Raw genomic sequence first — 27,130 nt, forward strand, 5'->3', positions numbered from 1 at the left:
AGAACCCAGCAGCCTGAGCTGGGGACAGGCCTGGGCGCAGCAGAGGAGAGGAAGCCGCGCCAGGGGCCACAGGAGCAGCGCGGCCTGCGGGGGCCATGCGGGACAAAGGGCAGTGAGGGGGGATGTCAGGGACGAGGGGCAGCGGGGGGGGGAGCCACACGGGACGAGGGGCAGCGGGGAGCCACACGGGACGAGGGGCAGCGGGGGGGGGAGCCACACGGGACGAGGGGCAGCGGGGAGCCACACGGGACGAGGGGCAGCGGGGGGGGAAGCCACACGGGACGAGGGGCAGCGGGGAGCCGTCAGGGACGAGGGGCAGCGGGGGAAGCCACACGGGACGAGGGGCAGTGGGGAGCCACACGGGACGAGGGGCAGCGGGGAGCCACACGGGACGAGGGGCAGCGGGGGCGGGGGAGCCGTCAGGGACGAGGGGCAGCGGGGGGGGGGGGGAGCCACACGGGACGAGGGGCAGCGGGGGGGGGGGAGCCACACGGGACGAGGGGCAGCGGGGGGGGGAGCCACACGGGACGAGGGGCAGCGGGGGGGGAGCCACACGGGACGAGGGGCAGGGGGGGGGAGCCACACGGGACGAGGGGCAGCGGGGGGGGGGAGCCACACGGGACGAGGGGCAGCGGGGAGCCACACGGGACGAGGGGCAGCGGGGGGGGGGAAGCCACACGGGACGAGGGGCAGCGGGGAGCCGTCAGGGACGAGGGGCAGCGGGGGGGGAAGCCACACGGGACGAGGGGCAGTGGGGAGCCACACGGGACGAGGGGCAGCGGGGAGCCACACGGGACGAGGGGCAGCGGGGGCGGGGGAGCCGTCAGGGACGAGGGGCAGCGGGGGGGGGGGGAGCCACACGGGACGAGGGGCAGCGGGGGGGGGGGAGCCACACGGGACGAGGGGCAGCGGGGGGGGGGAGCCACACGGGACGAGGGGCAGCGGGGGGGGAGCCACACGGGATGAGGGGCAGTGGGGGGGAGCCACACGGGATGAGGGGCAGCGGGGGGGGGGGAGCCACACGGGACGAGGGGCAGCGGGGAGCCGTCAGGGACGAGGGGCAGCGGGGGGGGAAGCCACACGGGACGAGGGGCAGCGGGGAGCCACACGGGACGAGGGGCAGCGGGGGAGGGGAGCCACACGGGACGAGGGGCAGCGGGGAGCCGTCAGGGACGAGGGGCAGCGGGGGGGGAAGCCACACGGGACGAGGGGCAGCGGGGAGCCACACGGGACGAGGGGCAGCGGGGAGCCGTCAGGGACGAGGGGCAGCGGGGGGGGGGGAGCCACACGGGACGAGGGGCAGCGGGGGGGGGAGCCACACGGGACGAGGGGCAGTGGGGAGCCGTCAGGGACGAGGGGCTGCGGGGGGAGGGAAGCCACACGGGACGAGGGGCAGCGGGGGGGAGGGAAGCCACACGGGACGAGGGGCAGCGGGGAGCCGTCAGGGACGAGGGGCAGCGGGGGGGGGGAGCCACACAGGACGAGGGGCAGCGGGGGGGAGAGCCACACGGGACGAGGGGCAGCGGGGGCGGGGGAGCCACACGGGACGAGGGGCAGCGGGGGGGGGAGCCACACGGGACGAGGGGCAGCGGGGGGGGGGAGCCACACGGGACGAGGGGCAGCGGGGGGGGGGAGCCACACGGGACGAGGGGCAGCGGGGGGGGGGAGCCGTCAGGGACGAGGGGCAGCGGGGGGGGGGAGCCACAGGGGCGGGGGGGGGGGAGCCACACGGGACGAGGGGCAGCGGGGGGGGGGGAGCCACACGGGACGAGGGGCAGCGGGGGGGGGGAGCCGTCAGGGACGAGGGGCAGCGGGGGGGGGGGGAGCCAGCGGGGGGGGGGGCCAGCGGGGAGGGGCAGGGGGGGGGGGCAGCGGGGGGGGGAGCCACACGGGACGAGGGGCAGCGGGGGGGGGGAGCTGGGATGCAGGGGGGGGGGGGAGCCCAGGGCAGGGGGGAGCCCAAGGGGTTTCCTACCGTAACTTTGCTTCCTGCAGGAGCGGAAAACTTCGCTTCCATCGGGGCAGCAAGGGAGAGAGAGACATCAGCGCGGGTTAGCAGCCCAGCCGGCGGTGCTGCAGGCAGCCTGGCGGGGGCACCGGGTCGGGTCCCACGGGAAGGGGGGGCCGGGGGGGCTGGGAGCAGGAGCCTCCTGCAGCCCCCTGCCACCCGCTGCAGCCCCCGTCCCCTCCTGCAGCCCCCCGCCACCCACTGCAGCCCCCGTCCCCTCCTGCAGCCCCCCGCCACCCACTGCAGCCCCCATCACCTCCTGCAGCCCCCTGCCACCCTTTGGGCCTCCTCTGCCCCTCGGCATGAGCCCTAGCAGGGCTCCTCCCACAGCACGTGCGCGCTCCCAGTTCCCCCGACACACCTAGACGCCCCCGCGTCTCCGTCTCTACAGCGCATGGGGCTGCAGCTTCCCTGGGCTACGGCCCCTCTGCCTTCCTGCCTGGCAGTGGCTCTGCCCTGGGCTGAGGGGAGCAGGGCATGGCCCTGGCGAGCCGTGTGGCTTCACATACGGCCAAGCCAATCCGGGAGCTGCCCGAGGGACTGGGCAGCCCAGGCCTTGCGCTGAGCGAGGAAGGGCAGCCCTGCTGGCAGGGGCCAGGAGCCAGGCAGGGGGGGCCATGGGGCTGAGGGGGGCTGGGGCAGACACGGACCCCGGGCCTGTCACTGCAGCCCAGGCCGGGAGCATCTGTGCTGGGCTGAGGGCTCAGAGCATCTCCCAGGGCCACAATGCAGCAGGCTGGAGTTCGGAGAAAAGGGCGAAGAGCCCTTCAAAGAGCCCATGGCACAGTACGGCACGGCACAGCATGGCGAGATCACAGTACGGCACGGTACGGCACTACCACAGCACGGCACGGCATGGCACAACCATGGCACGGCACGACCCCAGCGTGGTACAGCACAGCATGGCGAGACCACAGTACGGCATGGCACGGCACAACCATGGCACAGCACGGCACGACCCCAGCGTGGTACAGCACAACCACGGCACGGCACAACCATGGCGAGATCACAGTACGGCATGGTACGGTACTACCACAGCACAGCACGGCATGACCCCGGCGTGGAACGGCACAGCATGGCGAGACCACAGTACGGCACAGCACAACCATGGCGAGATCACAGTATGGCATGGTACGGTACTACCACAGCACGGCACGGCATGGCACAACCATGGCACGGCATGGCACGACCCCAGCGTGGTACGGCACAACCATGGCACGGCACAGCATAGCACAACCATGGCACGGCATGGCATGACCCCAGCATGGTACGGCACAACCATGGCACGGCAAGACCACAGTACGGCATGGCACAGCACGGCAAGACCACAGTACGGCATGGCACGGCACAACCATGGCACGGCACAGCATGGCGAGACTACAGTACGGCATGGCACGGCACAACCATGGCACGGCACAACCATGGCAAGACCACAGTACAGCATGGCACGGCACAGCACGGCAAGACCACAGTACAGCACGGCACAGCATGACCCCGGTATGGTATGGCACAACCATGGCATGGCACAGCACGGCGAGACCACATTACAGCACGGCATGACCCCGGCATGGTATGGCGCAACTACAGCACAGCAAAGCACGGCAAGACCACAGTATGGCACGGTACAACCACAGCACGGCACAGCACGGCATGACCCTGGCACAGTACGGCATGACCACAGTATGGCACAGCACGGCACTACCATGGCGTGGCACAGCACAGCATGACCATAGTACGGCACAGCATGGCATGACCCCGGCACAATATGGCACTACCATGGCACGGCACAGCATGGCACGACCCCGGCACGATACGGCACTACCATGGCGTGGCACAGCACGGCACAACCACAGTATGGCACAGCATGGCACGACCCCGGCACGATACGGCACTACCATGGCGTGGCACAGCACAGCACAACCACAGTATGGCACAGCATGGCACGACCCCGGCACGGTATGGCACTACCATGGTGCAGCACAGCACGGCACGACCACAGTACGGCATGGTATGGCACGACCCTGGCATGGCACAGCACAGTACATCATGGCATGGCACAACCCCGGCACAGTATGACCTCGGCACAGCACAACCCCAGCATGGCCCCGGCAGCACCAGCCCCCAGACCTGCCCGCCAGCCCCACTATCCACCTCCCGCCACAACCCTGCCCAGTCACCCCAGGCAGCCGGGATGGGAGATGACACACAGGCCGCCCTGCCCCACCTGGCCCCAGCCTTCCCGCTCCCAGGGAGCTGCCCCCCAGCTCTGCCCACGTGCCCTACACGGGCACATGCAGCCCAAGCACCAGCCCCGGCCCTGCCCAGCAGCCCCTCGGCCACATGGCTCCGCGCTGGGGCAGCAACAGGGCCAGCGGGCCCACTCCCTCGGGGAGCTGCGGGGCTGCGCAGTGCCCCTTGGTTCCCGCCGGGCAGAGGGGTCGCTCCCTGCCAGAGCCCAGCCTGGGCGCCCCATTGCAAGTCCTGGCTGCCAGCAGAGCGGGGCTGGGGGGAGACGGGGTCCCAGGAACAACGCACCATGCGTGAAGCGCCCGAACCGCCGCACGTGGCCGCTTTTCTGCAAAGGAACGGAGACGAGCATTACCCCGGAGCCAGAGCACCGCAGAGAGCCTGCGCCGGCCAGGGGCCCCGGCCACAGAGCCCCGCGGGAGTCCCTGCCCTCGGAGCAGGACCTGGCACCGGCTAGCCCATGGCTTTGCTCAACAAGTTTTGCTGCTATTTGGTGGGGGAGGGGGGAGGGTTTTTCAAAAATCAAAAAAGGGGGCGTGATGCCAGAAAGTTTGGGAACCGCTGGTCTGGCCCATCCCTGGCAGGGGTGTGTCCAACGGCTCTTCCGTATCCCCAGAGATGGGGATTCCACCCCCCCCCAGGCAATTTATCCCAGTGTCACCCCCTGCCAGGCGGGACGTGTTTCCTAACGTCCAACCTCAACCTCCCCTGCTGCAGTTCAAGCCCATTGCTTCTTGTCCTGTCCTCAGGGGCCAAGGGGAACAAGTTTTCTCCCTCCTCCCTGTGACACCCTTTTAGGGTCTGTCTACACTAGCCCCCTAGTTCGAACTAGGGTGGTTAATGTAGGCAACCGGAGTTGCAAATGAAGCCTGGGATTTGAATTTCCCGGGCTTCATTTGCATAAAGCCGGCTGGCACCATTTTTAAATGTCCACTAGTGCGGACTCCGTGCCCGCGGCTACACGGAAGCCTAGTCCGAACTACCTAGTCCGTGCCGCGTGGAGCCGCGTGGAGCCCCGGGCACGGAGTCCGCACTAGTGGACATTTAAAAATGGTGGCGCCCGGCTTTATGCAAATGAAGTCTGGGAAATTCAAATCCCGGGCTTCATTTGCAACTCCGGTTGCCTACATTAACCACCCTGGTTCGAACTAGGGGGCTAGTGTAGACAGACCCTTAGATACTTGAAAACTGCTCTCCTGTCCCCACTCAGTCTGCTCCTTTCCAAACTAAACAAGCCCAATTCCTTCAGCCTCCCCTCCTAGGGTACGTCTACATTACAGTGTTAATTCAAATTAACTTAATTTGAAAAAGTTCATTTGAATTAAGCTAATTCGAAATAACGCATCTACACACAAAATCTATTTCAAAATAGCACGTCCACACTGAGCGGACCCTGAACCGAAGTTAAGGCTGGCCGGAACCAGTGTCGGCAGGGCCTGTGACACGCTTGTGCACGTTACATCACTGCGTGTTCTGGGGACACGTGCATGTGCATCCCTGTGCTGTGTGCTCGTGTACCACATCCATGTGCACGTACAGATACCGGTGCACGTAGCAGGGTACACGTACATGTGCATCCCATTGCTGTATGTGCCTGTTACTGTTACTGATGAACATAGATAGGCACGTGTGCATGTGCATCCCTGCACCGTATGCACCCGTACCACACTCACGTGCACACGCAATTACCTGATGCATGTAGCTGGGCACATGTGCATGTACATCCCTTCGCCATGTGTGTGTGTACCTGTGACGTAGTGGGGGGGAACTTGCTGGTTTCTATGGGTCTGTGGTAACCCCACTGGCTGCCGCCGGTACCACAGCCCAGCAGGGCAGGGGGTGAGTCACTATGCAAAGAGGGTCTCTCAACCGGTCTGACCAGCTACCCCCCATGGGGAGAACCAAAGGAAGGTGGATGCTGCCCTGGCTGGGGGGCAGGGCTGGAGGAGTTAAGTTAGTTTCTGTCTGGGAGCATGGAGGAAGCAGCCTCAGCAACAGGCTGGGGGGTTTAGAAGCCGAGACCCCCCCCCATCTCAAGGGGGGCTGAGGCATCCTAGGCCTGCCCTGTAACCTGGTGACATCTGTGCTGTGCTGTATCCTGGAGAGGCAATAAACCACCTCTATTCTACCGGCTGGTGGAGTCTGTTCGTGCCATTTCGGGGGTGCCGTCTGCGTGCTGTGCAGGGAGCAGAGCCCTGGGCCCTGGGCCCCGGCCCTCAGCTGGGTGCACTCTGCAGTGCCCACAAGGTGCAGAGCTGCCCTGGTGCCCGGCCCCCCTCCCGATGGGGCGCACCGAGCCCACCCCAGCTAGCAAAGCCGGAGCTTCAGCCCCCGTGTGCCCCCCAGTGGCCCTGCACTCAGCGCGGGTGCTGGAGAGCCGGGGAGCAGGCGAGGCTGGGCCAGACCCCGCTAATCCAGGCCACACCGCTGGGGCACGGGTGGAGGAGGGGGGCAGAGGCGGGGCCTGGAGCGCAGTGGGTCTGCCCCAGGCTTGGCACCGCCCTTTGGACGACCCAGTGCCCAGCCCCCGCCTGCTGCCAAATGCACAGGCTGCAGGGACAGGCCCAGAGGCGTCACCAGAGACGTCTCCACCACCAGGCGCTCGAGGCCCTGGTGCGGGCGATGCCCCCGCTCTCCAGCACCAGCTGTTTGTCCGAGAGCTACATGCCCGGAGAAAATGCCCCCGTGCCCCACACCCGCCCACAGCCCCTATGGAGACAGCTAGGAGCCCACTGGCCACCGGGGCAGCCGGCCCAGCGGAGCCGGGGGGCCTGCGGGGGGCAGCCGGCAGCGGGGAGAGACTGAGGTGCAACGAAGGCAGAGCACTCGGGGGTGATGGCACCAGAGCCGGTCGGACGCACTCGCGACCTGGGGCTGGCGAGCTGGCGCAGGGCTAACATGGCAGAGCTCGGAGCGCGGCGGAAACAGCCCCAGGCCCTTTCCCTAAACCCGCAAAATAGCACGAATGGACGCAGCACCCACGCCCGGATCAACGCCAACCCGGCACCCACGCCCGGATCAACGCCGGCCCGGCACCCACGCCCCGGATCAACGCCGGCCCGGCACCCACGCCCCGGATCAACGCCGGCCCGGCACCCACGCCCCGGAACAACGCCGGCCCGGCACCCACGCCCGGATCAACGCCAACCCGGCACCCACGCCCGGATCAACGCCGGCCCGGCACCCACGCCCCGGAACAACGCCGGCCCGGCACCCACGCCCCGGATCAACGCCGGCCCGGCACCCACGCCCCGGAACAACGCCGGCCCAGCACCCACACCCCGGAACAACGCCGGCCCGGCACCCACGCCCGGATCAACGCCGGCCCGGCACCCACGCCCGGATCAACGCCGGCCCGGCACCCACGCCCGGATCAACGCCGGCCCGGCACCCACGCCCCGGATCAACGCCGGCCCAGCACCCACACCCCAGAACAACACCGGCCCAGCACCCACGCCTGGATCAACGCCAACCCGGCACCCACGCCCGGATCAACGCCAACCCGGCACCCACGCCCGGATCAACGCCGGCCCGGCACCCAGGCCCCGGAACAACGCCAACCCGGCGCCCACGCCCGGATCAACGCTGGCCCGGCACCCACGCCCCGGAACAACGCCGGCCCGGCACCCACGCCCCGGAACAACGCCGGCCCGGCACCCACGCCCCGGATCAACGCCGGCCCAGCACCCACGCCCCGGATCAACGCCAACCCGGCACCCACGCCCGGATCAACGCCGGCCCGGCACCCAGGCCCCGGAACAACGCCAACCCGGCGCCCACGCCCGGATCAACGCTGGCCCGGCACCCACGCCCGGATCAACGCTGGCCCGGCACCCACGCCCGGAACAACGCCGGCCCGGCACCCACGCCCCGGAACAACGCCGGCCCGGCACCCACGCCCCGGATCAACGCCGGCCCAGCACCCACGCCCCGGATCAACGCCGGCCCAGAACCCACACCCCGGATCAACGCCGGCCCAGCACCCACGCCCCGGAACAACGCCAACCCGGCACCCACGCCCCGGAACAACGCCGGCCCGGCACCCACGCCCCGGATCAACGCCGGCCCGGCACCCACGCCCCGGAACAACACCGGCCCAGCACCCACACCCCAGAACAACACCGGCCCAGCGCCCACGCCCCGGATCAACGCCGGCCCAGCACCCACACCCCAGAACAACACCGGCCCAGCGCCCACGCCCCGGATCAACGCCGGCCCGGTGCCCACGCCCCGGATCAACACCGGCCCGGCGCCCACGCCCCGGAACAACGCCGGCCCGGCACCCACGCCCCGGATCAACCCCGGCCCGGCACCCAGGCCCCGGAACAACGCCGGCCCAGCACCCAGGCCCCGGAACAACGCCTGCCCAGCACCCACGCCCCGGATCAACGCCGGCCCAGCGCCCACGCCCCGGATCAACGCCGGCCCAGCGCCCACGCCCCGGATCAACGCCGGCACGGCGCCCACGCCCCGGAACAACGCCGGCCCGGCACCCAGGCCCCGGAACAACGCCGGCCCGGCGCCCAGGCCCCGGATCAACGCCGGCCCAGCACCCACACCCCGGAACAACGCCGGCCCGGCGCCCAGGCCCTGGAACAACGCCGGCCCGGCACCCATGCCCCGGAACAACGCCGGCCCGGCACCCACGCCCCGGATCAACGCCGGCCCAGCACTCACGCCCCGGATCAACGCCGGCCCAGCACCCACGCCCCGGATCAACGCCGGCCCAGCGCCCACGCCCCGGATCAACGCCGGCCCAGCGCCCACGCCCTGGATCAACGCCGGCCCAGCACCCACGCCCCGGATCAACGCCGGCCCAGCGCCCACGCCCCGGATCAATGCTGGGCTGGTGCCCACACACTAGATCGAAGTCGGCCTGGCGCCCATGCCCTGTATCAACGCCAACCCAGCTCCCACACACCAGATTGACACCGGCCCATGTCCCGGACTGACGCCGGCCAGCCCAGTGCCCACACCTTGGATCGACGCCGGCCCGGCACCCACCCCCCCAATCGACGCCGCCCAGCCCCACCCCCCCGATCGACGCCGCCCAGACCCACACCCCCGATCGACGCCGCCCAGCCCCACATCCCCGATCGACGACGCCCAGCCCCACACCCCCGATCGACGACGCCCAGCCCCACATCCCCGATCGACGCCGCCCAGCCCCACACCCCCGATCGACGCCGCCCAGCCCCACACCCCCGATCGACGCCGCCCAGCCCCACACCCCCGATCGACGACGCCCAGCCCCACATCCCCGATCGACGCCGCCCAGCCCCACATCCCCGATCGACGCCGCCCAGCCCCACATCCCCGATCGACGCCGCCCAGCCCCACATCCCCGATCGACGCCGCCCAGCCCCACATCCCCGATCGACGCCGCCCAGCCCCACACCCCCGATCGACGCCGCCCAGCCCCACATCCCCGATGGACGCCGCCCAGCCCCACACCCCCGATCGACGACGCCCAGCCCCACATCCCCGATCGACGCCGCCCAGCCCCACACCCCCGATCGACGCCGCCCAGCCCCACATCCCCGATCGACGCCGCCCAGACCCACACCCCCGATCGACGCCGCCCAGCGCACATGCACATCCAGCTGACTGGGCCCTGGCTGGGACTCGAGGGGATCACGTTGTCGAGTGGCTGGGTGCAGGCTCCCGCGGGGGTCAGGTCCTGGCCCTTCCCGGCTTCCCTCTCATATCAAGGACCCTGAGCCAACGTCAGGCACCACGTGCTCACGGTGGCAGCAGCGCAGAACCGGGGACGGGAGGGGGGTACGGTGCAGGACGGGTTGGCCACCGAGTGGCTGCTCCCTGGCAGGCTGGGCCCAGCCACGGCTCCCTGGCCACGTGTGGCTCTGGGGCGGCTGTTGGAAGCCACACACACAGACTGCCCTGGGCAGCAGCAAGGACGGGTCGCGGCTCCCTCCCGGGGTGGCGCAGCGGCTGCAGGGTGGGTGCGAGCCCGGCACGGCCAGGCCGTTTCCCGTGTCTCTGGGCCGGCAGCTGAAGGGGCCAGTGGCACATCGGAGAGGGAGACCGGCGGCTCGCCAGGACACGGCAACGGACTGGCCCGGCCACACTGCAAGCCGGGCAGCCAGCGGCTCCTGGCCCTGCCTGCAATGCGAGGCACAGGGGTGACGGGGCAACCCCCCGGGACCGCTCCCCGGCCTGGCGGAGCCTCCACCCCGGCCCCTTCCACTGCCCGGCTCTGCGCTGGCAACGCTGCTGGGCCGGCCTGTGCAGGGAGCCCGTGGTGGCCCGGCAGCCTTGGCATGTGCTCTGGGCTCCCTCCCCGCTGGCTGGGAGCCCGGCTCCAGGCCCAGGAAGACGGATGAGCAGACCCGCTCCCTGGCGATGGATCGTCCCGCCCTTGGCACATGAACACGCAGTCGAGGGCACGTTCCTGGCTCCCCCACGGCTGCCCTGCCACCCGCCCCGGGGCTGGGGAGCCACAGCCAGCGCCAGGCCTGGCAGCCACCCTAGCAACCCCCCCCCCCTACAGCCCGGGCCCTGCGCAGGCCAGCTCTGCCCCTGGGCCCAGCCCTGCCCTGCCACCCGCCCCGGGGCTGGGGAGCCACAGCCAGCGCCAGGCCTGGCAGCCGCCCTAGCAACCCCCCCCCACAGCCCGGGCCCTGCGCAGGCCAGCTCTGCCCCCGGGCCCAGCCCTGCCCTGCCCAGGGCAAGCAGGGAGGTGTGGGTTGGACACTAGGGCCCGTCGAGGGGTGACACTGGGACACGCTGCCGGGGGCTGTGGAGTCTCCGTCCCTGGGGATATGGAAGAGCCGGTCGGACACACCTGCCAGGGAGGGGCTGGGCCCTGCAGGCCGCTGAGGGCGAGACCCCCCTCTAGGAGCCGGGCTGGGCCCAGGGCGGAGCTGGAGATGGGGCTGAACCCCACCCCCCATGCATCCTCGTGCCTGGCCGCCCTGGGCCAGAGCCTTGGACGGCCGCAGGGCCCAGCGCGCGGGGGCGGGGTGCCGAGGCCAGAGAGCGGGGCAAAGACCCTCCCCGCGCCCTGCCTCAGTTTCCCCTCCCTGGGCGCGGGAGGCCCAGGGGCTTGCGCACCCGCCTGCTCTGCCAGGCCCTCCGGCAGTGTCCGGCCGCCCCCGGGCCGCGGCCCAGCCAGCGGGGACCCCGGGGCCGGCTCTGTCCGCGGCGCCCGGCCGGGGCAGGGGGGGAAGGGCCTCGGGCGCCATCCCGGCCCCGCGCAGCACCCTGGAGAGCGCCCGGCCGCGGCCTCACCTGGAACCGCGACTTGCCCCAGCGCTTCGGCATGGCCCGGCCCGGCCCGGCCCGGCTCGGCTCCCCGGCCGCGCCCCGAGCCAGCCGCCGAGCGTGCGCAGGGAGCCGCGAGCGGGGGGCGCTGCCTCCGCCCCCGACACACGGAGGGGGGGGAGGGGGGAGGCACGGGAGGAAAGTGGGGGGAGGGGGCAGGGCAGGAGCGGGGGTCTCCCCACCCCAGAAGCCGGGGCAGGCCGGGTGCCCGGAGAGCTGGGGGGAGGGGCGGCTCTTCCCCTCTGCCCGTGGCACCTGCCTTGGGGACGGGCTGGCCCTGCATTTGGCCCCATGGCCAGCCCTGCCCCCCGCCCCTGCCAGCCCCCGCCTGTGCCAGCCCCTTCCCCCACCCTCGCCAGCCCCAGCCTGTGCCAGGCCCTTCCCCCACCCTCGCCCGGCCCCCGCCTGTGCCAGCCCCTTCCCCCATCCCCACCCGGCCCCCGCCTGTGCCAGGCCCCTTCCCCCATCCCCACCCGGCCCCCGCCTGTGCCAGCCCCTTCCCCCACCCCCAGCCCCCGGCCCCCCGCCCCAGCCAGCCCCTTCCCCCATCCCCACCCGGCCCCCGCCTGTGCCAGGCCCCTTCCCCCATCCCCACCCGGCCCCCGCCTGTGCCAGCCCCTTCCCCCATCCCCACCCGGCCCCCGCCTGTGCCAGGCCCCTTCCCCCATCCCCACCCGGCCCCCGCCTGAGCCAGCCCCTTCCCCCATCCCCACCCGGCCCCCGCCTGAGCCAGCCCCTTCCCCCATCCCCACCCGGCCCCCGCCTGAGCCAGCCCCTTCCCCCATCCCCACCCGGCCCCCGCCTGTGCCAGGCCCCTTCCCCCATCCCCGCCCGGCCCCCGCCTGTGCCAGCCCCTTCCCCCATCCCCGCCCGGCCCCCGCCTGTGCCAGCCCCTTCCCACATCCCCATCCCCACCCGGCCCCCGCCTGTGCCAGGCCCCTTCCCCCATCCCCACCCGGCCCCCGCCTGTGCCAGGCCCTTCCCCCATCCCCACCCCTGCCAGCCCCTGCCTGTGCCAGCCCCTTCCCCCACCCCTGCCAGCCCCCGCCTGTGCCAGCCCCTTCCCCCATCCCCACCCCTGCCAGCCCCTGCCTGTGCCAGCCCCTTCCCCCATCCCCAGCCGACCCCCGCCTGTGCCAGGCCCCTTCCCCCATCCCCACCCGGCCCCCGCCTGTGCCAGGCCCCTTCCCCCATCCCCACCCGGCCCCCGCCTGTGCCAGGCCCCTTCCCCCATCCCCACCCGGCCCCCGCCTGTGCCAGGCCCCTTCCCCCATCCCCACCCGGCCCCCGCCTGTGCCAGCCCCTTCCCCCACCCCTGCCAGCCCCTGCTTGTGCCAGGCCCCTGCCCCCACCTATTCCAGTCCCCACCCACTGTTCTCCTCGCAGGGCCACACCACCCCCGAGCAGTCTGGCTCCCCCAGCCCCACTCACACCATCCTGCCCCATGCACACAGCCAGCGCCACTGCAGCTCCTCACATACCCTCACCCGGCCCCGGGGACACCTCCAGCCATGGGTCCTCGCAGCTCCACGCACGGCCCGCCAGGGCCACCAGCCCACCCCAGCACAGCCAGCCGGGCAGAGCCCCCCGGTGCTGGGCCAGGGCTGGCACACGTCAGGCACTAGAACGGACACTAGCAATCCACGCCCCAGCCCAGAGCCCCCGCAGTGCAGCAAGCCCCGAGCACCAACACCCCGGCCCTGACCCGCCGCAGTCGCCTCATCTCAAAACTCAGCTCTGGGCAGTGGCAGAGGAAGGGGGAGGGGCTGGAACGGGCCCTACAAAGAGAGACTGAAAAGACGGGGACGTTTCAGCTTAGGGAAGAGGAGCCTCGGGGGTAGGACAGCGGGCTGTAAAATCATGGCTGGTGAGGAGAAAGTGACTAAGGGAAAGTGATGGACTTGTTCCCGCAACACAAGAACTTTGGGGCACCACGTTAAATGAACAGGTAGCAAAGCAAAGGGAGTTTTTCTTCATGCAATGCACAGCCAACCTGTGGAACTCCCTGCCAGAGGGAGTTGTGGAGACCAGACTAACAGGGTAAAACAAGGGCCAGGTAAATCCATGCAGGACAGGTCCAGCAATGGCTCTTAGCCAGGCTGGGCAGCGATGGTGTCCCTGGCCTGTTTGTCAGGGGCTGGGAATGGGCGACGGGATTTTGTAGAGATTCCCTGTTGTGATCCCTCCCTCCGGGGCACCTGGGCCTGGCCACTGGCAGCAGACAGGACACTGGGCTGGATGGGCCTTTGGGCTGGCCTGGCCGCTCTGCTGTTCACACCCGGGCCCAGAGGATACAACCCACGGGCCTGCGGGCAGGGCTTTGGGCAGTGCCCCCACCCCTCTGGGCCCCAGGAGCAGGGCCGGGAGCCCTTCTCTGCCTCTGCTGTGCTGCCCTGGCTGTTCCCAGCCCTGCCGGACTCGCTGTGCGCCTGGCTCAGTGCCGCGGGCGTCGTATTGCAGCCGTGAAGCTATGTAGTGCTATGGACAGTGGCCTGCCTCAGTGTACCCTGCAGCCCCCTTCCGGGAGCAGAAAGGGCCTTTCCCTCCCCCGCGCTGCCCCAGCCAGACCAGTGTGTCCACAGCTGACTCCAGGGAGGGCCGGGGCGGTGACGGGGCTTAAGGGCAACGTGGCACCTTGTCCGAATGGGCCTGCTGCTTCTCTGTAACGGCCTGGCCCGAGTGCCCGAGCGAGGACTGCACACAGCATCCGTGCGGCGGCCAGGGGCGCGGCTGCCCTCGGCTGTCCCCGAGATGCTGCGTCCCCGTCAGGACGGAGGCCGAGGGCAAACTGGCGGCTGGGGGCAGGCCAGCCCCAGTCGGAACCGAACACTTGTCACCAGACCCGGCCGAGCGTGGCCCCCACGCCCAGTGGGAAGGGACAGCGCCACCAGAGCCAGCAACCGAGCAGAGCCCGAGGAAGTCTGCACAAAGCAGAGCGGCCTGGCCTTAACACTGGGGACATCCTGCCATGGCTGGGATGTCGGTCACAGGCCGGTTGGCCACGGGGCGTGGGACAGTGTCTGTCTGTCTGTATGAGCAAGTGCTGCTGTGCCATGTGTTCCCGCTACACGTGCCCCTGGCAGCGCCCGGCTGGGCCCACGTGTCGCACGGCAGCGCCGTGAGTGCCCCTGGCAGTGCCCGGCTGGGCCCACGTGTCACACGGCAGCGCTGTGAGCGCCCCTGGCAGTGCCCGGCTGGGCCCACGTGTCACACAGCAGCGCCGTGAGCGCCCCGGCAGTACCCGGCTGGGCCCACGTGTCACACAGCAGCGCCGTGAGCGCCCCTGGCAGTGCCCGGCTGGGCCCACGTGTCGCACAGCAGCGCCGTGAGCACCCCTGGCAGTGCCCGGCTGGGCCCACGTGTCACACAGCAGCGCCGTGAGCACCGCGGCAGTACCCAGCTGGGCCCACGTGTCGCACAGCAGTGCCGTGAGCACCCCGGCAGTACCCGGCTGGGCCCACGTGTCGCACAGCAGCGCCGTGAGCGCCCCTGGCAGTGCCCGGCTGGGCCCACGTGTCGCACAGCAGCGCCGTGAGCGCCCCTGGCAGTGCCCGGCTGGGCCCACGTGTCGCACAGCAGCGCCGTGAGCGCCCCTGGCAGTGCCCGGCTGGGCCCACGTGTCACACAGCAGCGCCATGAGCGCCCCTGGCAGTGCCCGGCTGGGCCCACGTGTCCCACGGCAGCGCCGTGAGCACCCCGGCAGTACCCGGCTGGGCCCACGTGTCCCACGGCAGTGCCGTGAGGGCCCCCGGTGGTTACGCCATGTGTGGCTGCCTGGACGCTCCACTTCTGCTTGCGGGTGACTCTGGCCTTGGTCGTGGCAGCCTCTTGTCTGTGCTCACGCCCAGCACTGAGCTGGCCTGTGGCGCCATCCGGCTCGTGCACCTGGCTGTGTGTGGGCCCCAGGGACTCCGTTCTGCCATGAGCCTCGGCCTGCGATGGTGTCTGCCGGTCTCCGCTGAGGCTGGGACACGTGGACTCCGGCCTCCCTGGCCCTCCAGCTCTGCTCTGCGCACGGATGCGCTGACCCATCCCGGGCCCCGCGACGCTCCCGTGGGGCTTTGGGGTCGCCCCGGGCACCATGGCACCGCCGCCGTGCCCACCAGCCCCGGGCTCTGCCTCAGCCCAGCGTCTCCGGGCGCGAGAGGGATCCGGAGCCAGGGACCTGCACACGGCTGGAGCAGGGCGGGCCGGGGAACCGAGCTAGCCAGAGGCCTGAGCACTCCGGGCCGTGGGGAGCGCAGCCGGTGCTATATTTACCCCGCGGGCCGGCCCGGCCTCGGCCTGCGTGTGACACAGGAGCCTGCTAGAATCTGAGGGGCTGGCACATTCCGCGGCAGAAATAAACCCGAGCCCCGGGCAGGGGCGGGGGCGTGACTGACTGGACAGCTGCAGGCCCCGATCACATGGCAGCCGGGCGGCTGGCCCAGGCCCCGGGCCACGGCATGCGCTGCTCCCCGTGCGGCCGGCCTGCCCAAGCCGGGGCTGCCGGGCGGGAGCGAGGAGCCAGGCTGAGCCGCGAGGGGCGGCGCTTGTCAGACGGGGCCTGGAGAGCCAGGCCGAGCAGAGCCCCGTCGCTTGGGCCGAGCGCGCCCGCCCGCCTCCCGCTCTCGTCTGGCCAGGCCGGGGGGCGCGTGGGAGAGGCCTCTGAGGAGCAGGCTGGGTCAGAGACCGTCTCGTCTCCCTCCAGCCTCGCAGCCCGATGGCCCAGAGGCCTGGGGGCGTGTTGGGTTCCCCGGCCCAGCGGCCAGACGCGGCCCCCCAAGGCCCGTGCCGCAGCGACGCCAGCCGGGAGCACGTCGGCCTCGTGGCTCCAGCCCCCGGGTCGCGACTTCCCTTGCTACGCCCAGGGGCCCTTTGGCCACACGCTGGCGAAGCTCCGAGCCTCCTAGACCATCGACGACCGTGGGGAACGGCCCTGGCCCAGCACAGAGCCAGGGTCCCCCTGGTTACCGCTCTCCAGGCTCAATATTCATCACGCCCGAGCAGCCAGACCCGCCCAGCCCGGTGTCCGTCTCCCGCAGCGGCCAGCGCCCGGTGCCCCAGAGGGAGGGAACGGGACAGGGACAGGGACAGGGACCCATCCAGTGACCCTCCCCTGTCGCCCGGCCCCAGCCCCCGACACACGGAGGCCAGGGACCCCTCCCTGCCAGCCTGGCTCACTGATGGACCCAACCTCCAAAGAAACTGCCCCCCCCCCACCCACCTACGAAACTCCCTGCTACAGCTCGGGCCCAAATCTCCACAGACCCCCCCAGCCCGGACAGGAGCACCCCCGCCCAGGCGGTCCAGCCTCTCGGCACCGGACAGCGGGGTTCTCCGGCCCGGGGCTCCTCCTCGCAGCCTGGGCCCCCCCCGGAGAGAGACCCCCGCGTCCCAAGGAGACTCAGAGCCCCAGCGACCTCCCTGAACCACCGGCCCGGCCACCGCGGCCACGGGCGCTTTGCAGCCACAGCCCCCACGAGGGCGGCTCACAGGCCGGCGAGAGCCCCGTGCCACGGACACCCCCTGTGCCCTGGCTACAGAGCCCCCGACTGTCCTCACCCACCGCTGCTTCCAGCTGGGGACAATTTACACCTTCCAGTCAGCAGCATGGCCACAGGCACCCACATGCCCTCCCGCCAACATCTGCGTGGCTGCCCTGGAGCCACGTTTCCTCAGCCCCCTCGCCAACGTCTGCGTAGCTGCCCTGGAGCCACGTTTCCTCAGCCCCCCCGCCAACGTCTGCATGGCTGCCCTGGAGCCACATTTCCTCAGCCCCCCGCCAATGTCTGCGTGGCTGCCCGCGAGCCACGTTTCCTCAGCCCCCCCGCCAATGTCTGCGTGGCTGCCCTGGAGCCACATTTCCTCAGCCCCCCGCCAATGTCTGCGTGGCTGCCCTCGAGCCACGTTTCCTCAGCCCCCCCGCCAACGTCTGCGTGGCTGCCCTCAAGCCACGTTTCCTCAGCCCCCCCGCCAACGTCTGCGTGGCTGCCCTCGAGCCACGTTTCCTCAGCCCCCCCGCCAACGTCTGCGTGGCTGCCCTCGAGCCACGTTTCCTCAGCCCCCCCGCCAACGTCTGCGTGGCTGCCCTGGAGCCACGTTTCCTCAGCCCCCCCGCCAACGTCTGTGTGGCTGCCCTCGAGCCACGTTTCCTCAGCCCCCCGCCAATGTCTGCGTGGCTGCCTTTGAGCCACGTTTCCTCAGCCCCCCGCCAATGTCTGCGTGGCTGCCCTCGAGCCACGTTTCCTCAGCCCCCCGCCAATGTCTGCGTGGCTGTCCTCTAGCCACGTTTCCTCAGCTGCCACCTCCCCCTTGCTTCACTGAGACACAGGCAGCAGCTGGACCCACGGGAAGGAGGCCCTGGTAGAATTCCACCAGGATTTCTGCAACTTCCACCCCCCACGGCAGCACAGTTACCTGGCGGGCACGTTTCCCCCCACCTCGTACCAGGACCTACCAACCATGCCAGCACCCGGTCGATGGCCTGCAGCCAGGCCCTGCGGTCCAGCCAGATCTGCCCCAGTCCCACAGACAGACAGACAGGCACCGCCAGGGTCTCTCCCAGCCACTCTTAAACCCAAACCGCCCCCGGGGAAGTGAGGAACCAGATGGGCAGAGCCGGACGGGTACCCAGGTGTCGGCTTCTCCAGCGCAGGCCCAACAAGGCAAATAAGAGCACCCCTGGGCAGCTCCAACCCTCCAGCGCCTCCTGCACCAGCTGCAGCCTGGCCTGCAAAACCAGCCCTCGAGCACAGGCCCAGCCTCACCTGCCCCCGGCCTGGAGCAAACCCTCAGCAGCAGCCACCCAGCGCGCTCCGGACACCCTGCGCCAGGCACCCCCTGCAACAAGCCCGCTCTTCCCACACGAGCCACCCCGCACTGACCTACCCACGTCAGCCACAGCGGGCTCCTGCGCCCGCACAGCCTCTGCGCCAATGGGCATGAATCAGGCAGCAGGAAGGGCGACACAGACCCCCAGGGGACCGCTGGAGCCTGCCTGGGCACTCCGCAATGGGGCTGAGGAGCCGGCCTGCGAAGCGATGGCACCAGCCAGGCAGAGGGAGTGTGGAACTGGGATTCCTTAGCAAATCTGACACTGTCTCTCTGGGCTTGAGCAGAGACCTGAGCTGGCTGGCGCACTACAAAGGCAATTTCCCCTGCCTTTGATACTCGCATTTCCACAACGAAAGCTACAGGACAGGACACGGCCAGCGCGACTCAATTAGTGTCGTTAAGGCCGGTCCCACAATGGACAGGTAACTGCCTTTGCTGTTCTATGCACCCTGGATCTGTAAGCTCCCGACGCAGTGGGTGTTACCCACAAGGGCTCATGCTATGGCGTATTTGTCAGTCTCTAAGGCTACGTCTGGACTGCATCCCCCTGTCAATAGAGGGATGCAAATCAAGCACATCGAAATTGCTATTGAAGCAGGGATTGAAATATCTCGTGCCTCATTAGCATAAACATGGCTGCCACTTTTTTTCGAAATGGAGTTTTTTGAAAAAACTGGCAGTCTAGACGCGGATCTGTCAAAAATAAACCCTGTTTCGACAGATCCTGTATTCCTCAAAAAATGAGGTTTACAGGATCTGTCCAAAAAAGGCTTTGTTTTCGACAGATCCGTGTTTAGACTGCCGGTTTTTTCGAAAAAAAGTGGCAGCCATGTTTATGCTAATGAGGCACAAGATATTTAAATCCCTGCTTCATTAGCAATTTCGATGTGCTTGATCTGCATCCCTCTGTCAACAGGGAAGTGTAGTCTAGACACACCTTGCGGTGCCACAGGCTAGCACAGCTACCGCTTGGAGACTGCTCACCTCCACTCATTTCTCTAGCTCTGTTTTGAACTCTGTTACAGTCTGGACATTCACAACATCCTCTGGCAAGGAGTTCCACAGGTTGACTGTGCCCTGCGTGAAGCACTCCCTTTGTTTTAAAGCTGATTTAAAGCTAGGTTACGAACCACAGTTAATAGTTCAGTAATTTCCCATTGCAGTTCTTTCAGAACCCTTGGGTGAATGTCGTCTGGTCCCGGGGACTTGTTACTGTTCAGTTGATCAATTTGTTCCAAAACCTCCTCTAACGACGCCTCCATCTGGAACAATTCCTCAGATTTGTCACCGACAAAGAAAGGCTCCGGTGTGGGAATCTCCCTGACGTTCCCAGCCATGAAGACTGATGCAGAGAATTCATTTAGCTCTGCAATGACCTTATCGTCCTTGAGGGCTCCTTCGGCATCTCGATCGCCCGGGGCCCGGTGTTGTTTAGCAGCTTCCTGCTGCTGATGGACTTAAACACGTTGCTGTTGCTTTTGGAGTGTTTGGCCGGCTGCTCCTCAAACTCCTTCTGGGCTTTTCTTATGGTATTTGTAGCCTTCACTGGGCAGCGTTTCTGCTCCTCTCCATCTTCCTCACGAGGGTTTCACCTCTGCTTTTGAACGCTGCCGTTTGCTCTCTTGCCTGGCCGGCGGGCCGCGGCGGCCCTGTCCCGGTTCTCCGCCCGTGCTCTGTGACTGGGGTACGGGGCCGTTACCGTGATTCTAGGGGTGCGTGTATGGGGGGCGCTGTGACTGCGGGCGCTGGGCTGGCACTGAAATGTTCACCCCCCCGGGAGGGGCGAGGCGATGTCGGGCTGAGCTAGTCAGCAACGCTGCCAGGACTCTGCCCCTTGAGAGTCGCCCACAGACCCGAGGGATGCAGCCGGGACCTGGAACCAGCAGCGACCCAGGCCCTGCCGAAAGGGACACGCACAGGCCACTTGATCACGTGAGCAGCCCAGTTTGGGCAGCGCCAGCCCCGGGCGAGGAATGGGGCTTCCCGCCGCACGGGCAAGGGGGAAAGGCCCTGAGGTGCCTCCCTCTGGTCCCCACGCCTGCCCCCGTCCAGCAGCACCAGGCTAGGGATCCAGCAGGGAAGGATTTGCCGGCCCAGCCTGACACAGGCCGAGCCCAGAGACTGTGAACCCGGCAGCTGGTCCCGTCTCTGCTCAGCCTGCCCCAGGCAGGAGGGGACCCGTGTGTGGAAAGTGCTTTCCTCAGGCTCCCCCCGCTCCTAATGACCCCTGAGCCGGCAGAGGCCACAGGACGGGCCCTGCGAGCGCCTGGGGAGAGAGTCGAGGTGCAAATCGCCCTGGGACTGGGGCTGGTCCTGTGGGAGGGGGTGAGATGGGTTAGAACCTCTCCCCTGTGTATGGTGGGATTGGGGGGGGGGTCAGGGAGCACTGGGGTGTCTGAGGGGAGGTGGGGGGATGGGTTAGAACCTCTCCCCTGTGTACGGTGGGACTGGGGGGCACAGGGAGCACTGGGGTGTCTGAGGGGAGGTGGGGGGATGGGTTAGAACCTCTCCCCTGCGTGAGGGGGGGCTGGGGGGTACAGGGAGCACTGGGGTGTCTGAGGGGAGGTGGGGGGATGGGTTAGAACCTCTCCCCTGCGTGAGGGGGGCTGGGGGGCACAGGGAGCACTGGGGTGCCTGAGGGGAGGTGGGGGGATGGGTTAGAACCTCTCCCTTGCGTGAGGGGGGGCTGGGGGGGGCACAGGGAGCACTGGGGTGTCTGAGGGGAGGTGGGGGGATGGGTTATAACCTCTCCCCTGTGTGAAGAGGGTCTGGGGGTCACAGGGAGCACTGGGGTGTGTGAGGGGAGGTGGGGGATGGGTTAGAACCTCTCCCCTGCGTGAGGGGGGCTGGGGGGTACAGGGAGCACTGGGGTGTCTGAGGGGAGGTGGGGGATGGGTTAGAACCTCTCCCCTGTGTAAGGGGGCTGGGGGGTACAGGGAGCACTGGGGTGTCTGAGGGGAGGTGGGGGATGGGTTAGAACCTCTCCCCTGCGTGAGGGGGGACTGGGGGGTACAGGGAGCACTGGGGTGTCTGAGGGGAGGTGGGGGATGGGTTAGAACCTCTCCCCTGCGTGAGGGGGGGCTGGGGGGTACAGGGAGCACTGGGGTGTCTGAGGGGATTTGCTGGCGAGGGGGGTAGCTGAGGGGCTCCGTGCAGCTGGTTTAGTGCCCCATTGGGAGGACCCCCCCCCCCCCCCCCCGATCTCCCAGGCCTGGCTCTGAGCCGTTGGCCGTGGCTGGACAGTCTCCGTGGCGCGCTCAGTGACCCTGTGGCGGGTTCCGTTGCCATTGGGCCTGGGGGGTGCGACGTGTCCATGCAGCCGGCAGGGATCCCTCTGGGGTGCTGCCTGTTCCTTGCTGCTTAACTCGCCTCCTCACTTCTGGGGCCGCCCCTTGCTGGCGTCCATGCCACCCCGCTGGGTGGGTGAGGTGCCCCCCAGGGAGGTCCACGGAATTCCACTGGGGGCCTGTTTCCACGTGGTCCAGCCACTGTCACCTCTCGAACCAGGCCACCCCGACTGAATCAGGACTCGCCTCCCCCCCCCCCCCCCCCGGCGGGAGCCTGCACCAGCTGCGCCAGGAAGCAGCCGTGTGAGGCGCTGGGGCCGTTCTCTGCCCCCAGGTGAGCTGCCGGGGCCCAGGCACTGCGGGGACGGATGACGCCCCACTAGTGAGGTAGCCGTGTTGGTGGCCTCCGCTCTCCCCTCACATTTCACTGGCCCCGCTCCTGGGGCCTTGATCTGCCCCTCGCTGGTGGGGCTGGAAAGCCCAATGACTGAGCTAACTGACTGAACGGGGCGGGGGGCTCTCTGCCACGGGCACAGGCTGCTCCAGCCTGGCTCCTTCCAACCCCGCTGCTCTTGGGACGGTAAGCCCCATCCCCATCTTGCTATTGGTGCAGTGCCCAGGGAAACTGAGGCACACAGACGGGGTTACCACAGGGCAGTAGAAGCAGAGCAAATACAATCCCCTCTTCATCGCTGGGTAAGCGGTTACCCGCTCCCATCCCCGCGTGCTGGGTTCACGCTCTCGGAGCATGGAGATACTCCCGCTAGCGGCCCTGTAAGCGCTTGGATCCCTTGAGATCTGGAGTCCATTAGAGTCTAAATCTCTAACATTTCCAGAGACCCATGTGTCATTCTCACATCACTTTGTATTAAGAGAAACTTTGTAAGTCCTTTTCTAGACAGGTCTTGTGCTTCTAGCTGGAGCTTCCAGTTAACCCTTCTTAGCGAACCTTGTCTAAGAGGAACCTTGTATCCATCTTCGCCACAGACACTTGGGATCAAGCTCTTTCTGCTAGAGGTCCTAGGAATAGTTGAGGCAGCGTCTCCAGCCTTTTTGGGTGGCGGGCGCCGCGCGGGGCTGCCGGGCCGCCTGGGGGCGGGGCCGCGCATGTGCCACGCTCCCGGGGGCGGCGCTAGGCGGGCGCCCGTACATGCCCCGGCGGGCGCCATGGCACCTGTGGGCACCGCCCTGGGGACCCCTGAGTTAAGGTAAAGAAAAGTGTCTTTTGCTCGGAGTAGAATGGATCTTCCCCTTTCCCCGACTGCCCTGTGGGGGTGAACGGGGGTGAATGGAGACCGGAAGGGGAGCCCCTCCCGCAGCAGGTGCCAGGGAGAGCGTGAGTGTGAGGTGCCATATGCACATGACAAGTGTTGATCTATGGATGGCCAGTAACTGTGGCCTGTTGCCTTCTCCCCCTGAAAAAGACCCCGGGTGCTTCTTCTAAGTGCAACAATTCCACACGTTCTCCCACATACCAGCCCCCCGCCACCAGCACGGCCTGGCCTGGGCTTCCAGTTTGGCTCTAGCTCTGCCTGGGGCTCTAGCCCCCTTGCTGGCATCCCTGCTGCCCAGGCAACACCCCCCCCCCACACACACACACACCAGGCCGGGGCCGAGCGGGTGGCCAGCGTCTCAGGCAGCCCAGGAGGCACCCGGAGCATGGCCGCTCGCTGTGCACCCCCCAACCTCTGCCCCTTGCTGCCCTCACACTGCCAGTCCCTGTGCCTGTCGGGCACCCAGCGGCTTCCTCCCCGCCTCTGGCAGCGCTGGAGCCTGCAGACCAAAGCAGGCACGAGAGGAGCCCCCCAAGCCAGCACCTTCCTCCCCTCCACACCCCAGGCCCCACGGCCCATGGGCAGCACAGCCTCCGCACTGACCCACCCCTCCCTCTCGCGGCCCCCTCCCAGCACCAGCTGCCACCTTCTCATGCCCATTGCCCGGAGCACCACGTCCCACCGGCCCCCTCCGTGCAGTGTGTCAGCCCCCACTTTCCACTGCCTTGCGCCAGCGCTCGGCCCCTCATGGACCCCTCCTCGCAGCCCGTGAGGCAGGGCTGCCAGCCCACCGGGACTCTCCAGGGATTAACGATCAATCGTTAATTCAAGATTCTGTCATGCAAGGAGACTGCCTCTCCCCCCAGCGACCCGCCCAGCCAGACTGAGCACCCCTAGCTGCCCTGCGGCTTCCTGCTGGGTGCCAGCCCCTGGCTGGGAGGGCAACGCGCACAGCTGCCTCGGGCAGTGCCTGACTGTAGCAGCTCCTGAGCTGGGCTCAAGGGGCCACCGAGCAAAGGCAGCTGCCCCAGCCCTTTGGGTCAGGCGTCCAGGGACACCAGGCAGCGAGGGGGAGCCGGGCCCAGAGGGCACCACAGGGAGGGCTGCCTGGCTCTGGGAAAGGTGCCCTTAATCACAGCCACCTGCCCAGACATCTCCTGCCCCACACCATCCCCCCGCACGCACTGAATGGCACGGCCCGCCACCACACAGACTGCCCCGCACCATCCCCCCGCACGCACTGAATGGCACGGGCCGCCACCACACAGACTGCCCCGCACCATCCCCCCGCACGCACTGAATGGCACGGCCCGCCACCACACAGACTGCCCCGCACCATCCCCCCCGCACGCACTGAATGGCACGGGCCGCCACCACACAGACTGCCCCGCACCATCCCCCCCGCACGCACTGAATGGCATGGCCCGCCACCACACAGACTGCCCCGCACTGTCCCCCCCCACCCCCCCGCCCACCCGCACTGAATGGCACGGCCCGCCACCACACAGACTGCCCCACACCATCCCCCCGCACGCACTGAATGGCACGGGCCGCCACCACACAGACTGCCCCGCACCATCCCCCCGCACGCACTGAATGGCACGGCCCGCCACCACACAGACTGCCCCGCACCGTCCCCCCCGCCCACCCGCACTGAATGGCACGGCCCGCCACCACACAGACTGCCCCACACCATCCCCCCGCACGCACTGAATGGCACGGCCCGCCACCACACAGACTGCCCCGCACCATCCCCCCGCACGCACTGAATGGCATGGCCCGCCACCACACAGACTGCCCCGCACTGTCCCCCCCGCCCACCCGCACTGAATGGCACGGCCCGCCACCACACAGACTGCCCCGCACCATCCCCCCGCACGCACTGAATGGCACGGCCCGCCACCACACAGACTGCCCCGCACCATCCCCCCCGCACGCACTGAATGGCACGGGCCGCCACCACACAGACTGCCCCGCACCATCCCCCCGCACGCACTGAATGGCACAGCCCGCCACCACACAGACTGCCCCGCACTGTCCCCCCCGCACGCACTGAATGGCACGGCCCGCCACCACACAGACTGCCCCGCACTGTCCCCCCCGCACGCACTGAATGGCACGGCCCCCCCACCACATGGTCTGCCCCGCACCAGCCCCCCCCCGCACTGAATGGCCCAGCTCCCACACTACAGGGCATGGCCCCTGCCCACGCACCGCCCCCCCACTGCCCATGCACTGCCCTGCCCCCACTGCTACTGGCCAATGGGCACCGCCCACCCCCGTGTGCCCCGCCCTCACGTAACAGGCCAATAGGCAGGGCCCAAGCTCCATTGCCTGGCAGCTGGTCACGGCCCCAGGCGGGTGCTTAGCCCCCATGGCACAAGGCACCAGGTGGGGGGGGCAGTGCCAGGTGCAGCAGCCTGGCCGGGGTGCAGACCAGGGCCAGTCGCTGGGGGGATGGGCTCATTCTGCAGACGGCCCTTTGCGTACTGCTGCTGTAGCGGGGGGGGGCACCATGTGGGGCTCAACTGCCCCCCGCCCGCCGCCGGGGCATTGAGGCTGCAGAGTCTGGCTGGCACCACTGGGCTCCGGGAACCACAGCACGGCGCTGTCTCTCTCTCTCCTGCCCCCGCTCGCCGCTCTGGGCCCGCACGGCTCCCCCACGTTGGCCAGGACGGGGCCATGCAGCTGGGAAGCGAGTGTTACGCCCCTCCCCAGAGGCAGCTGCATCTCAGCATCAGGCAGGAAGCCCCGTGTGCAGACAGGCTCTGGCTTCCAGGGTCTTGGCCTCCACCCCGGCGCCCGGGCCTTACCGTCTAGATCGAGGATGGCCAACACGGCGCTGGTCGTGGCCTCCCCCTGCACATTCCAGGCCACGCAGGTGTAGACGCCCGCGTCCTCCGGCTTGCTCTCCCGGATCCACAGGCTCCCGAACTCCTCCCCCCGCGGGGAGATGGGCTCCTCGTTCTTGTACCAGCGCAGGCGGGGCGGGGGGCTGCCCACCACGGCCACCCGCAGCCGAATGTCGCAGCCAGTGCCGATGGCTGCGTTCTTCAGCTTCCGCACAAAGGCCGGGGCTGCGGGGCGAGCGGCTCCTGCGCCAGGCGCCTCCACGACCTTGGCGCGCTTCGGGGGGATGCCGGGACTCGGGGGAGCCACCCCAGGCCTCCCCAGCGCACGCGCCAGCCCCCCGGCCTCCTCTCCCGCTTGGCTCAGGTTGCTCTGCGCCTGGGCTCGGTGCATGGCTCCGGGCTCGGCCCTCCCTGCTGCAGCCCAGCCGAGCCTGCGCTCCCGGCTCTCCGCTCCCAGCTGCTGCAGGTGGCCCCGCGGGCAGCCCCCAGGCTCCGGGTCTCCCTCCTGCCGCGCAGCCGGAGCTCCCTGCTGCTGTGCGCGCGGGGCCGGGGGAAAGGCCGGCGCAGGTGGCGTTCGGGCCGGACGAAGCCCCGAAGGTCGCAGCTCCGGGGGTGAGCGGGGGTTATTTTTAGGAGAGGTCTCAGGTTGCTGCCTGCACGGCGGAGCCAGCCAAGTCGAGGGGCCCGTGCCGCATGCCCAGCCGGAACAGCACCCGGTGGGGACGAAACCCCAGCCCTGCTCCGCGACCCAGCCCCTCTCCTCCGCTTTCCGGGGTGCGGCTCCCCGCAGCCCCCCCTGCTCCGGCAGGGCCCCTCGCGGCCGCAGCCCCCGGCGCCCCCCCCCACCCCCACCGCCGAGCCGGCTCGGCCCCTCTCCTGAAGCAGCAGCTGCCTTCTGATGTGTCACATTCCTTGGCCGGCTCCCCCCTCGGAGCCCAGTGCACAGCCCCAGACAGCTCCGCTCCCCTGGCAGAGCCAGGCCCCCGTTAGCCGCCAGGCGGAGAGGGAGCTGCTCCCTGGCTCAGCCCCCCGCCCGGCTCCCAGAGGCAGCCGCAGGGAGCTCCAGGGGGGCAGGCTCAGCCGTGCTCCCTGCTGCCCGGGAGTCGAGCAGGGACGAGCGGCAGACCTAGGCAGGGGCTGGGCTGCAAGCCCAGGGCCTGGCCCAGCTGAGGTGTGTGCACAGCTGGGGGGGACAAACACCCCTCATGGCAGCTGCTGCTGTGCCCCCCACACCAGCCCCTCCCCCCAGCCTTGCCAGCACCAGCCCTGAGGAGCCCCCCAGGAGCGCCCCAAAGCCCCCGTGTGTAAAAACGCCCTGCGGGGGGCGGGGCTCTGGCGGCCTGCGGGGCCCCCTCAGGCAGG

The 27,130-nt window shown here is 69.1% G+C and overlaps 1 protein-coding gene across 1 annotated transcript in view; it reads right to left on the reverse strand.

Annotated features, from left to right (window-relative positions):
• SPEG (striated muscle enriched protein kinase) overlaps positions 1–26,159 on the reverse strand; it is a 132,940-nt gene extending 106,781 nt beyond the window's left edge. The window contains exon 1 of the mRNA XM_089779589.1: positions 25,730–26,159. Coding sequence (XP_089635715.1) covers positions 25,730–26,159 — 430 coding nt within the window. The remainder of the gene's footprint in view (positions 1–25,729) is intronic.
• Between the last annotated feature and the right edge of the window lie 971 nt (positions 26,160–27,130).

The sequence above is a fragment of the Pelodiscus sinensis genome, chromosome 7 (assembly GCF_052426305.1).
Source record: "Pelodiscus sinensis isolate ZL-2025 chromosome 7, ASM5242630v1, whole genome shotgun sequence".
Taxonomy (NCBI): domain Eukaryota; kingdom Metazoa; phylum Chordata; order Testudines; family Trionychidae; genus Pelodiscus; species Pelodiscus sinensis.